Source organism: Dryas octopetala, chromosome 3, assembly GCF_963921425.1.
Source record: "Dryas octopetala chromosome 3, drDryOcto1.1, whole genome shotgun sequence".
NCBI lineage: Eukaryota > Viridiplantae > Streptophyta > Magnoliopsida > Rosales > Rosaceae > Dryas > Dryas octopetala.
The window spans coordinates 6,965,157-6,979,480 of NC_141368.1; the positions used below are offsets into that span (position 1 = coordinate 6,965,157).

The following is a 14,324-nucleotide window of genomic DNA, read 5'->3' on the forward strand; positions in this document are numbered from 1 at the left end:
AAAATACCGAATTTTTGGTTTTGGCTTGGTAAGCTCCAATACAGATCTCAACCGACCAATGGGCAGCCCTAGCCAGAATCAAGGATTTTGATAACATACAAACAGGATTTTTCAATGTAATTGATACATCACCATATTTAATATTATAGTCTACTAATATAAACATACTGTCCAATAACTAGGCCTGTGTGTCAGTCTTTTGGGAATGTTTCATTGGGTGGGTACAGGAGTGGCAATCAAGGTCAAAGTGATTGAGGCACAAGAGTGGCATATATGGTGTTAAATTGGTTACACCACGTGACAATGTATCGGTTACATTGAAAAAAATTTACACTAATAATATCATCTTAACTTACACATGTTTGATTGGTTACACTACATTACGATGTATTGGTTACGTTGAAAGAATTCTCCACTATTAGTACCATCTTATAAAAATGAGATGCACATGAGTCTCACCTCTGTTATACGTTTATGCACAGAATAGTCGATTGGGATAGTATAAATGAAAGATCCAAAGAATCCAAACCCACAGACTTGGCTGTGTCCATATAACAGAATAGTTCATTGTAATATAATTATTCAATATTCAACTAAGCTCCCATGGCTAAAACAACAGTGGTATTGGCTTCTTCTTCTTCAAGTGAGCTGAAATCTAAACTCATTTGATAATTTAGATTAGCAGTATTAATATTTATTAGGTACATATTATAGGGAAATAAGATCAGTATAATTGCGCACTAGTCAAATAGTGGATCATGCTAACTTATTTAATACAAAATGCAAGATAATGAAAATTATGGAAACAAGAAAGGGATGGGGATACAAATGCAAAGTTCACTCAAAATTGGAAATGAACACCAAGATATTATAGTATACTCTTCAGAATCCAGAATACATAATCATGTTGTCTCTCACAGTTCAAGAAAGTGTGCCAAAAACGTCAGCTGCTCAAATTCTGAATAATTTTGGAAACCGCCGAATATGTTCCGAAGGCAGATGAAACAACACCTACTATAAGAATTATAATACAGAGTGCTACCTGGAAATAGGAGAAAAAAAGTATCTTAAAACCCATTCAAGTGAGCAGTGTATAAAATCAGCAATGTAAATGATGCACAAAATTGATTTGATTTGCACCCTTCCAAGCCTTGATGTATGCAGTTTTCAGCTTCTTCGAAGATAGAGGAAAAGACAGAAACTTCGGTTTTGTGCAGTTATAGCAGAGCTAAGTGGACGTACCAGAGAAAGCATTCTCTTTGAAATGAAGGGTACAATATAATTTTTTTGGAAAAGTCATATACTAAGCCCTCCACCATGTTCCCCCTCTTAAATGTGCAACAGGAAACCCTATTTCATTAATCTACTGACTTTGTTCACAAATAAGCCCAAAAGGTTTTTGAATTCACACTGCTTGACCAACATTGAAAATATATGAAAGCATTTCTCTATCTAGCATTATGTTTGTGTTTCTTATCTACCTATTGCTGTAAACCAATGATAGCAAGCATGTGTAACAGACATACCTGAACACGAGTTACTTGTCCCCTCAGGATACTCAGATAGCAAGCACAAGGAAGTATCAAGGTCTGCAATAATAATATTTGTTAATAGAGTCTAGCTAAACTCACATATTGACATTTGAAATTTGACATTATATTTCCTGCAACTAAATGTAAACTAACTTGCAAAGGAATACTTACTACAAGCATTGTGAATAAAGATCCAATCAACGACATCACCAGACCTGAGATAAGTTAAAAGAATAAAAGTTGTAACACTATGCACTAAAGGAATATGAGAATCAGATGGTAATGAAGAATATAACATGGCCAGTGAAATGCTGGCTTTCAACCAAGGTTTCACTTAGTTTAGAAATGAGAATTCTATTATGCTATGACTTGCTGTCTCTGTCTATCTAATACCTGTTTCTTTATCTCTGTGATACATATAGTTAACAGACAACAGGAAGGTATGACAGACAGTTTCCATGGCTATGAAATGGAAAAGACAAATAAAGAAAGTTCTAGGGGGACTTACCAAAGAAAGGGATGCAAAGACCGACAAGCAGGGTAGAGACCACCAGTGCCGTTCTAATAAAGATTGCGTATATATGAGACTTGTTTGATGGTACCAGCTCCTCCAGACTCATTGCTACGGGAGAGATAGTTAATGCATATGTGGTTCTAATTAAGGAGAGACATGTATAAACTTTTCTTTTCTTTTCTTTTCCTTTTTTTGTTTGTTTTTGTTCTTGTTTGTGTGTGTGTTTGTTGACTGTTGAGCAACATAGGCACAAAAGAAGCAAAAAAAATTCAATTCAAGTTCATTGTGCTTTAGAAATTTGAATTTCTGTTTCCTTCTGTTGCCTGAAAAGAGTCTTGTTTCAAATACTTTAGGGAATGCATGTTATCAGCATGTTTCTGTTTAACATGCGAGACAACCACCCTCTGTTGCATGAAAAATGCCTTCTAGACTGCATGTGTTGTGCATGTTTGTGTGTGAGTGACGCGTGCATGCTGGTGCATCAGATAACTTTCATTATTTGCATAATTTGCAATAAAGGATATTTGGTAAATGGGTTGACTACCTGCAAAAGAAAAGAAAAAAGAATAATATTAGCACTAGTTTTCATCTCAAATTATAGAAGGGAAGGTTGAAAACATGCAGAAAGAACAAACACTTTAATGTTTGAAAATTTGAAGTGGCAAGGGAAAAACAATAGGAAGAAAGGAGGACCTGGCTGAAGGCCACTGCAGGTAGCCTGAGACCTTGACCCTCTATTGACTTAAGCCTAAATCACATGAAGCTAAAAAGTTGGATAAAGCAGGGTGGAGTGAATGTGCCATTGATCTACATCAATGAACTTGCCAGCTAGCCAGATGGTAAAATATCTTGACAGCCTACAAAAGACCTAGTATCGAACCCAACTTTTTTCAGAGATTGGAGAGGGTGGGTGTAAGGAATCAGAGATGGCTACTGCACAATACACAGCTCATAGCTCAACAGGCCTCTAATGTACAAAAAAAAAAATTATCACCAACTGCCTGGATCCTGTGATTTTCTGGTTGACCTAATTAGACCAAGGCTGACTACTTGCTATAGACATAATGCATGTTTGGAACAAAGATACCATAATCCTTTTGGAATTAGGATCATCTTATGGCTACCATAATCCTTTTGTATTGCTCTATGAAAGAATAAGTGAAAAAATATATATATAATATATAATCGCGCAATAATAAAGTAAAAAAAAAAAAAAACAGATGTTTTTTAGTAACAACTTTCATGAACATACCGTTGTCCACAGAGCAATCTTGGAAGCAACCAAATCATGAGGCATGTTGAGAGTGAACTGTGACATTGTTGATTCTCCAAACATTGTGTAGCCCATGACAGCAACGCCACCATACAACAAAGTACAAATAAAAAAACTACATGGAAAATAAATCAAGTAAAATAAAATTATCAAATTGAGTTTGTAACATAATCATTTGATGAAAAAAAACATGGAGTATAATAAGTTGCATTTGTTCACAAATGAATGCAGTTCCTGTAAGACTTGATGAGACTTTTGAATTCGCACAAAAAGGTAGAAAGCATTATGATTGTGAAAGAAAAAACTAAGTTTGGATGCTGACGAAATTAATTTTATTTTGAATAGTAACATAAGCAACCTTAGTTTACCATGTAAAAAGAATTGAAGGGAATTGACTTGGTTTTTCCAATGAAGTATAAATGTTTGGGAAAACAGCATGTCCGGAGTAGCAGTAACCATAGAGACCCATGGCAACAGGAAGAGTTGAAAGGTTCAGTGTTGTCCCTTTGTTCTGAAAGCCAACTCCATCTACTAGACCAACCCAAAACAAGCAAAGGACCACCAAGATCGATGCAATGACTCCACCAGCTGGAAGTAAACCAAGTACAACGTAAGAATTTCTCAAAAGATTGCCATGCATTTGGTTAATGCAGTCTTATTGCAAGTTTCTTTGTAGTTTAATGCCTACATGAGTTTTTTTTTTTCCTATACATGTCCCCCCCCCCCCCCCCCCTCCCAAAATTTCATGTATATATAGTAAATTTTGTAGCTCCACCAGTGACGTGGACAGAGAAAATACATTTTGCAGAACGTTTAGATTCATAGAATAAATAAACTGTACTAAACTAGCCAAACTCACCTGAGATATAGCTAAGAACACTGAGGTCCCGAAGCCAAACAGTAGGAAGAACAGCAAGGGTGGTCAAAATTGCAAACAAAAGGTGAGAATTTAACTCGTATCCAACCAAACTTAGGTGAGCATTTGGAAATAGTGAAGACAAGTTATCACTCTCCAAAATTATATATTCTATGCAACAAGCCTGCAAGTACAGAAAAATTTTAAAATACGTGATCTATGTGCTTTAAAAGTGGAAATAACACTAATACATGAATCTCAAGGAAATGGCAGCATGCTTCCTGATGTGCCCCAGCACTTAGGTTATACGTGATCAGCATCTACAGAAGATTCCAACTACATGATCTAAACTTTAAATTTATGAAATATAGAATGAAACTCTGTTACAGGCACATGACAATTACCACCAAATTGTGGAATTGGTTGGTTGGTCTTTTCCCATTTTTCTTCCCACCCGGTCTCCAAATTTGAGATCATGCAAATGTGGTCATGTTGGTATGAGCGTTTTGGGATTTGGGTTAATTCTGCTACATAAGTCTTGTGGCCAAGGCTTTGATTTTAATGGCTCTAACAGAGGTTTAAACAGAACATAAGATTTATGCTTCCACGTAAAAGTACAAGTTATAACAGTGCCCCCAAAGCAGCAAACAGTGCAATGATGGATACATGATGCAAAAGAATCCATTTATGTGCCCAATATCTGTAGTTTGGCAAAAGCAAGAACCTTCTGTAAATATGGGCAGCAAGGCAGGCTTGAGCACAACTTAAAAAAGATGTTGCATTCAAGGGCAAATTCCACATTGAAGAGAATCAGAAAAGTGCTGATGTGTCTCATGTGGATTCCAAATTAGGTGAATAGGTGAGTGATTCTAATAGATGTTTCTTGCAATTAAAACAAAGAGATAGAACCTTTTCAATGGTATATGATGTGCTCACAGTCATTGATGCTGAAAATGATTTCAGCTTATAATACTTGTTCCTCTATATTTTTTTTACAATGTTGGCATGATTCAAGGATCTACCTTATCTCATGCATTAAAAATTGCTCATCATCCTAAAAGGAGGCAGAAACAAAGTTTCAAGATCCCACAAGAATAATAGTGCAAAGAAATACTGGGGATGTGGGATCAAATTAGAACTGCACAAATCAGCCAACAAGGTACAGTTTGTAGAAAAATGGGAAAATGTGGTCTGTGGTGGACTGGTCAAAACACTAACCAATAAGACCCAAAAATGTGGGCCCAAGTTATAAGGGGATCACTCAACCAGATCTAGATATGGGACCCAGGCATATAAAGGTGGGCCCCACTGGAATCCAACTTATTGTTTTTCTCATCCCACCGCTGTGTAGCCTATGTTCCTTTTCAACCATAAGCTAAATCACAAACAAAAGCAAAAAGGAAATTACTCACTCAGTCAAGCCAGCTGTACTTACATATAACTCCACGTACAGTATTATCTGCATCGACCAAAAAAAAAAGTACTTAAAACGACAGCAAAAGCAGCCATTCATCTGAAATCTATCTGTAATATACTTCCTAATTTAATTTGTCATTTTTTTTCTCGGTCAAGAACTCAAGTTTTTAAATGATTGCTTCAAACAAGTCTCCTTTATTTCCATGAAAGCTAGCTTACCGAGATGGCAATTCGGCCTCCGGTACCAAATGCAGCTTGGCCAATGTCTGGGTAAGTCTCAAGCCCAGGTTGACTATCCAGGCAGTAACGTAGGAGCAATCCAGTGTAGAAGGAAAGTACTGCAAATATAAGCAATATAGAGAGCCCAAGCCATCCTCCTTCTTTGACTGCATATGGTGTAGAAAGGATTCCAACCCCACAGAGAACATTAATTCCTGAATAATAGAAAATGGATACTGATCAAAATTGGGTAAATTTTAAGCTGTATACATAAAGAATTATATTACAAATAATATAACATGTTCATTTTCAAAGTTAAAAAGTTATCTAATATAAATTACAATGAAAGGTACACAAGCCAAACAAGTTAATTGGCACCCATACAGTTCAGTTGCTTAGTAGATCTTTCCATGTGCACCATGTGCAATTGGGTCTAAGCCACCTCATCATAACTCATGTGAAATAAATACAGGCTTGCTTGTTGGATCCCCATAAATGAAGATCATAATGGCCTATGGACAAAGTAATGATGTATCTACAGACACATTATATAATATTCATAGATATGAAGGATAAACTCATCTATTCATCAGATTTGAAGATAGTTTTGGTGTAGTTATATTTTATTCGTCACATAATGTGGGGACATGCAGGTTGCATTAGCTAAATTAATATGCATCTATATACATGTTAGCATCAGAACAAACTCATAAATTCAGTTTAGAAAGAGAATTTTGGATAGCAAGTAGAGAATGTTGTGACAGACAACTTCTGCTGTATTTTGGGACATGTGATGGGGAGATGGAAACAAATTGATACCAACTATTGAGTTTGTTTGTGAGGATAGGCCAGCATATTTAACATTACATGGTTGGAGTATGTGGTCCCTGCAATTGATCTGCTAAGATATTATGAAGCTATCCAGTGGTTGTAACTGTTTGTAGGTGCAGGATCCATGCATTGGGTTTCCTTTGCAGCTAACTCAACTCTATACTGGGACAGCTTATTAATTTCACTGTAGCACTATGCAATGACGTATTTGCATTTAGAACACATAAAAGGTCTCAATACATCTGGTCTGCCTTGTAATTACAAGGTGGATCAGATGCAGTCAACTCAGCTAATCATGAACGTGGACGTTCACTTAAAGATGCAAGCACATTATTAGGGGTGTTTAACTCTCGAAAGTACTTGAGTTTGATGCTTTGTCCAAAGAGATTAATTGAGGACCAAGAAGAAATCCTTAGACTTATACAGTGTTAGCGCGCACTTCTTTCAGGCATACTAGAGGTTTACCAATAAAATTAATCAGAAGATGAAGGTGAACAGATATGTATGGACAAATATGTGTGTGAGCAATAAATTTCAGGAATAAATAGCATATGTCTTGCCCATACTTACCATTAACCACAGCTTGTGCATACGAGCTGTGGCGAGACATTGGATGATGATCATGAACCCTGGAATATTTCTCATCTTTCCTAATAGAAGACCTCCTTGAATGAAGAGGAGGAAGCAGAGAGTGAGAACTACGTCGCTGTTGCTGTTGTTGCTCGTTTGCAACTCTTGGTGTCGAAGGTTTTGCCAAAAAAGGTAATGTTTCGGGAGTGTGCCTTCTTGTTAGTGATGAGGAAAGAAATGAACTTCCTAATCTTGACAATGTAGGAGTGCCCAGAAACCCAATACTAGGGGATGGTACACTACTATACAGATCAATGGATTGCCTGGAAACAGTAATTGAGAATCAGTAAGTATTTGGAACTAAAGATTGAAAGAATACATCACAAGAATAACATAATAAATCAATCAATTTTTATCAGCCATATCATTCATTTGATTTCTCAACAATAACTTCTCTAGAGACCTTTGATGGAGCCCACAAGGACAATCAAAATGATTAATGAGCAAGTCATTGTAGAAAAGCTAGAAGACTCACTAGTCTCACTTTCTTTCAATGAGAAAGTAATTAAAGCAACTCCAAACTTCTCTGGGGACCTGGATGGAGTCATTGTCTCAGATGCCAAATCAATCACTCCCTTTTTTCCAGCAAGAAAAAGAAAAGGGGTGCACAGAGAAACATGGCAAAGCTACTTTTCCACCCTGCACTACCACCTAAATAATCCAAAATTAATGTTTTTCCTTTTATCCTCAATAATCCGAAATGCTAAGAGCAGCCAAATATTGACGTTGACCCTCAGTTTAGAGATTCCCAACTGTACTTTTGACTCCGATTTCTTTTTCTTCCTACAGAGTTTCTAGGAATTTCTATATATTTGTACATCAACCTCTGCAGTAATATATGCAATAGATGATTTGATTTCTACTCTGAGTAAGATTTTATCACCCAAATCCAAAAAATTTTAACATTCATGTTTTCCAGGAAAAACTAAGTTTGCCATTACATTTCCACCAAACTTACATAGAAAAATGTAAACTTATATATAAGAAAAATAATACATATTTCAGTGGTAAAAAATGCTAATATTGCACAAGCTAATTGAACAATAAAGAAATGATGGAAAATTATATAAATAGCTAAACAATGAGAGAGAGAGAGAGAGAACCTGTAACTTTGTGGCCACTGGGTGTTGTAAGAATTGGGGATATTCTGATGGCGTTCTTCGGTAGAAGATTGAGAAGAATCTGAGTCGTTGCCATCTTCTATGCTTTTTTGCTCATCTTCTTCATCACTCTCAATGTAAAAGCTTCGATCCGAGACTGAGTTATTCATCTTCTTCTTCTTCTTCAAATCTTCCTCTGGCACTTACCCTTCTGCAGAAACCCCACAAACACCCAAAAAGAAAAAAAAAATCTATGAAAATTTGGTCAGATTAAAGGGTCGGCAAATTGCAAGTGACCCAGTTGGGAAAACAGTGAAACTATTCATCGAATGGGGACAGTGTCATGTTTATGACACATTGGGTTTCTTTGTTTGGAATTGACAGGGCGTCAGAATTGTAACAAAAACAGAAGTTATTTATGTTGCCAGCTAAATAAGCTTATATGATAGTAACTAATAGGTACCAAAACCAAAAGTTAATCATTAAAAAAAAACAAAACAAAGAATGTGAAAGAAGATACTCAGATTGGTAGAGACATAGTGATACACGGTTTTAGCAGATATTGTAGCTCAAGTTTGAAGTTTTCAAAAGGGACCATGCATGTTAATACACTCTGTTTGGTTTCCGATAAAATAAAGGAAAAGAAAGGAATAAAAAAAGAAAAAATCTGACTATGCCCCGAAACTAATGATTCCTACATTATCCTGAACTGAACAAATGCCCGGAATACTGTAATAAAGAACAATTAATAAATATAAAAAAATAAGTGCGCCCGGATTGGACTAATATGTGATCCGAAATTTCTGGTGTTTATCGTCGGGTTTCTCGGAAACGAAACAGAGAGTGTGACAGTGAGAGAGTGTATATATAAAGAGTGGGTGCTGCAACTCAAACTCAAACCCAGAAAGAGAAATTAATTAAGGAGAGGTGTAAACGCGAGAAGCTTTCAGGCCATTTCAGGAGTTTACTTGAGAGCCAAAAGTAGTAGTGAAAGAAAAGTGAACCTTTTTTCTGTGTGGGGTTTTCTGGGTACTCAAGAATCTGTAAGAAAAAGGACTCTGGCTTTTTCAGAACAGCCCAAGAAACAACTGGAGAAAAAAGCAGAGGAAGATATTGATGTACACTCACTTTTCATAGGCCACAGAGGCTGCTATATAGCCTATATATATATATATATATCATATATGTGTGTGTGTGTGTGTGTGTGAGAGAGAGAGAGAGAGAGAGAGAGAGAGAGAGAGAGAGGTCTGTCTGTCAGTATGGTTCTGTGAACGTCAACAAATAGATGATGATTAAGCTAGCATTTCCTTTTTACTTTAAAATTAATCCGTGGTTTGTTTGTTTAATTGATTTGATTAAAGTCTTCAAGATGGTTCTCTTTTTTTTTTTTTGTATTAATTTTTATTTGATTAATTAATTGCTGAAAACCTGGAGATTAGGCGCTAAAGTGACGAGGAAGCGGGTAATCTACTACTACTGCGCTTTGTGTAATTTGAGTGTATTTGGGAATGCTTAGAAGTGCCAAAAGGGTTTTCCTTTCAAATAATGAAAAACGTTTTCCATATGATTTGATAAAAAATAAAAAATTAAAGTGTGTATTTTGAATTTGCATTGTAGAGTCTGTTTGTGAGTTCTTTTGTAAGAAACATTTTTGCTCAGTGTTTGTGGATAAACCCACATCGATCCAACAATCAATCCTGGCTGGACACGTAGCTGGTCAGACTTTGACTTCCACATCATCACCTCTCTAACACTTCCTCCGCCAGTTCGGATCGGGTTTCCACGCCAAGTTATCCGGGCCCGGTCCGAGCCGAACCGATGATCTTCCAGGGGATTGAGTGCCCAACTTTCCATGGTCATCCCGGTTCGGCTCGGCTCGGCACCGAAGTGACCTCCTTTCGAGTTCTGGCGTCGGCCAGATAGGGCTCGAAGGGACCCCTATCTTTTGGGTCGGCTCGGTTTGGAATCCCATGTCCGATCCGATCACGCATGGACTTCATGCATATGCATAAGAACATCTGCTCGGCTCGGCTCGGCTCCCCGCCACCATTCCCAGGAAGAGCATGATGGGATGAACCGCCACACTTAATTGCACCTGACACAAATCCTCTGACAGACGGAATGTCCCAGTCTGCATTCATGACTATTGAGGTAGTTTGCCTGAACCTTCCAACCTTACATTTAATGGAGCCTTCAATGCAGCATTGAATGCTGGGGAGATGAGTAGCTGTGCATGCGGCTGGCTCTGACCAAGCAGATGGGTCACTGGCAACCATTCATTCACATCAGGTAACTTACTCATCCAGTCTTCCTTTGCCTATATAAGGCACTATATATGCACAAAGGGGGGATCGTTCAATCAATCCATCTACAGAAACACTTACACAAAAATTCTCACTCACCAAAGAGCATACCCAACTTGCTAAGAATAACCCAGAACATTTGCCTTGTTCTTCTTATTCTCCCAAGTTCATCCTTTGTTCTTCCTCACCTACCATCAAACACCATCATTGATTTCATCATCGGAGTGTGTTTGGCTGGTACCACACCGGTCCATCTCCTATGATCTTGTGTTTTTCTACAGGAAGATCTCAATCGACATACACGTCATCATCCAGCAAGGCTTCGGATCAGCCAAGTCATCACCTCTAAGTTGTTGCATCTACCTTACGAGAATTTGCATCAACAGATTGGCGCCGTCTGTGGGAAGATCGACTTCAGCCGTTGCGTTCATCATTGCGTGTGCTAAGCTCTTCCTTCACACAAGTCATCATGGCTACCATCTTTCGTGACAGCAGTTCTTCTTCAGGGGCGTCTCAGAATGATGAACAACATCAGCCTGAGACACCTGAGAAGACGAGGGGAGCACAACTCCCCAGGACACCAAAACCCAAGGGTCCCTCAAAAATCAGGGCTGCTCACAAACTCCTTAAGGAGAGCCAGCGACATCTAGCCGCTGAGAATGCACTCCTGAAGCAGAATAATGAGCTGCTCGCAAAACAGGCCGAGCTGGCCGGGGAACTTGCACGCCATCGTGCTCAGCTCGAGAACAATGGGGGATCAGGTTTCCGATCGCGCCAGACCCGAGCCGAGCAGGAAGTCTTCTCACCGTCTCCTTCTCGGCCAAGCACCCCAGCCGACGTGGACGACCGGTCGGCTCGGGAAAGTGCGGATCACATATTTCCGGGCTTCGAGGACATGCCTCCGGCTGAGCAGGCCGAGTTCTTGAAAGCCCACCGCCTCCTCCAGCAGAAGCAGGCGGCCTTCAGGAAACACTCTCCCGAAGGTCTGGGAGGAGACCGTGCCGAGCCGGGCACGGATCAACGACCTCCAATCCGATCCAGGTTAGGGGATGTCAACCCAACTGGTTCGACTGAACCCAGGGTGCCAGTCAGAAGCAGACTTGGTCCCGCCACCAGTCAAGGCCCCTCCACATCGGACACTCATTTGGGGAGACGATCCGCCGCGGAGCGATTGGGGGATACTATGGTCATGTCCGACCGTCGTCCACTCAGTGAAAGGATCACCCGCTAACCAGTGAGCGAGAGACTCAGTGATCGAACCGAGCGCTCGGGGGAGAATCATGCCGAGCTGACCACTCCCGACGTGGAAAATTTGGTCCGGACCCTGGTACAAAACCAAATCCGGAGCGTCCACGATCGGCTCGGCCAGGTCGAGGTCTCCAGGGGGTATACCGGTAGAGCCGACCACGGGGAAGAACTTCCCCTACCGTACACCAGCAGAATCATGGATGCTGAGGTCTCCCGGGACACCAAGCCTCCCAAGATGGATCAGTACGATGGGACCAAGGATCCATACGATCATCTTGATAGCTTTAGGTACGCCATGGAAGCCCGCCAGGCATCTGAAGCCACTAAGTGCCGAATCTTCCCTTCGACCTTGAAGGGGTCGGCTCGGGGTTGGTTCCGGACCCTCCAGCCCAACTCCATTGACTTCTTCTCCGACCTCCGGAGGGCCTTCCTGGCAAGGTATCGGGTTGTATCCGAACGACTCTACAACTTGAACGATATGTCACTCAGTAAACAACAGGAAGGGGAGAGCCTCAAGGCCTATCTGATCCGCTTCAACATCGAGTATACGAAGTGCGACGATTGCGACGACAGATCAGCTAAGAATGCCCTTATGCAAGGTCTGCTCGCCGGGGGACTCCGCTCCCACCTGATGAGGAACCCTTCCTCTACTTATGATGAGCTTTCTGCTGAAGCCACAAAGTGGGCGCGGGCTGAGGAGTGGGATGCTCAGGTGGAGGCCCTAAATCCCAGGCCGACCTCAGCCAAGAGGAAGGAGGGAGAGGTTGCAAGCCCCAAACCCCAGGTCCAGTCCAAGAAGACCAAAACGGAGGAACCGCGCCAACTTCTGGGCAAGGGGCCCAAGTTCATCCAGTACACAGAGTACACTTCTCTCAACGCCGGTCTGGAGACGATCTTCTCCAAGATCAAGGACCAACTCCCAGCTGCCAGGGAGATCAAGGGGCCACCCCCAGACAAGATCAGGGAGGGCGTCTTCTGCAAGTACCACTCCAATCACGGCCACGTCACGGGTGACTGCTACGTTCTCCGCGACGGAATTGAGACTTTTGCCCGAGCGGGTAAGATCAATCAATTCCTGGCCGGCGGGCCTAGGGTACCCAAACCCAAGGCCGCGCCGAAGAAGCCCACCAACACCATCGATGTCAGGGATGCCGCGATCGGATCAATTGGCGGGGGCCCAACCTTCGTGGGAAGCTCGAACCGATCCCAGAAGGAGTATGTCAGACAGGCGGCTCAAGCTCATGAGTCCCTGTCGATCCAAGCGGGTCAGCCCAGCACTTCCAAAAGACAACGGAAGGACTGGGCACCGGTCACCTTTGAGCCGAACGAGGCCAATGAGATCATCTTCCCCCAGTATGATCCGGTCGTCATAGTGGCTGAGGTGGCCGGGACTACCATCGCGCGCTCCTTCGTCGATGGAGGGAGCTCGGTCAACATCCTCTACCACTCTGCATTCACGCAGATGGGCATCGGTGAGGATAAGCTGGAGACTGACACTCCCGCCTTGGTCGGGTTCGGGGGAGAAGTGGTTCAGCCCCTCGGACACATTTACCTTCCCCTTTCGCTCGGGAAGGGACCGATCAAGAAGACTTGCATGACGTACTTCATCGTCGTCAAGCGGCCATCAGCCTACAACATCATCTTGGGCAGACCAGCTCTGGTCGACCTCAACTGTAACGTCCACTATGCCAACCTCCTCATCAAATGTCCGGTGGGCGACGACTGCATTGTCATTCAAGGAGACCAGTGCTCGGCTCGGTCTTGCTACGCCGCTTCCATCAAGCAGAAGGGCCAGCTGTCGAACTCGCAGGAACTTGACTCCATCACCGATTCGGGCAGGTGGCCGAGGGCGGAAACATTCGACTTCACTTTCGAGCCGAACCCAGAATCTCGGCCCCTTCCCGCCGAAGCCTGGGAGGAAGTGCCGATCTCGGCCGATACACCGGATCGGCTCGTCCGAGTGGGGACTCAGGTCAGTCCCGAACAGCGTTCTGCCATAATCGACTTCCTCCGTGCCAATGCGGAAGTGTTCGCCTGGTCTTACAATGACATGCCAGGCATATCGTCTGGCGTGATCACCCACAGGCTGAACACCGACCCGGGATGCAAACCGGTCTGTCAGAAGAGGAGGTCATACGATCCGATCCGATACGCCGCCATGGCTGAAGAGGTAACCAAGTTGCAAAACAACGGGTTCATCCGGGAGGTCAACTATCCCGACTGGCTCGCCAACGTGGTCATGGTGAAAAAGAACAACGGGAAGTGGAGGATGTGCGTGGACTTCACCGATCTGAACAAGGCTTGTCCCAAGGACAGCTTTCCCTTGCCCAGAATAGATCAGCTCGTCGATGCAACAACAGGACATCAGCTCCTCAGCTTCATGGACGCCTATTCTGGGTATA

At 41.9% G+C, this 14,324-nt stretch overlaps 1 protein-coding gene across 3 annotated transcripts; it reads right to left on the reverse strand.

The window, feature by feature from the left end:
- Positions 1-649: 649 nt before the first annotated feature.
- LOC147290261 (amino acid transporter AVT1C-like) lies at positions 650-9,528 on the reverse strand. Of its 3 annotated transcripts, XM_086236909.1 has the most exons (13): positions 9,376-9,526; positions 8,375-8,582; positions 7,212-7,534; positions 5,811-6,025; positions 5,611-5,634; positions 4,179-4,359; positions 3,688-3,907; positions 3,299-3,434; positions 2,567-2,590; positions 2,041-2,176; positions 1,704-1,747; positions 1,527-1,589; positions 650-1,042 (listed from the first exon to the last, which is right to left on the reverse strand). In XM_086236909.1, exons 2-13 carry the CDS (start codon positions 8,539-8,541, stop codon positions 944-946), a joined length of 1,632 nt encoding a protein of 543 aa, XP_086093035.1. In that variant the 5' UTR covers positions 8,542-8,582; positions 9,376-9,526; the 3' UTR covers positions 650-943. The 3 variants fall into 3 exon arrangements, with proteins under 3 accessions (XP_086093035.1, XP_086093036.1, XP_086093037.1); XM_086236910.1 differs by having other exon boundaries at positions 5,811-5,977; positions 8,375-9,528; XM_086236911.1 differs by having other exon boundaries at positions 4,179-4,198; positions 5,588-5,634; positions 8,375-9,528.
- Positions 9,529-14,324: the final 4,796 nt, after the last annotated feature.

What these genes read in the sequence shown, in the direction of transcription:
- LOC147290261 (XM_086236909.1), bottom strand. Translation starts at nt 8,541, where the DNA reads ATGAATAACTCAGTCTCGGATCGAAGCTTTTACATTGAGAGTGATGAA. An exon ending in TACTGTACGTGGAGTTATAT is followed by an intron (nt 4,360 to 5,610) that starts GTAAGTACAGCT and finishes CTGTACTTGCAG; the next exon opens with GCTTGTTGCATAGAATATAT. An exon ending in GACAAGTAACTCGTGTTCAG is followed by an intron (nt 1,043 to 1,526) that starts GTATGTCTGTTA and finishes TCCTATTTCCAG; the next exon opens with GTAGCACTCTGTATTATAAT.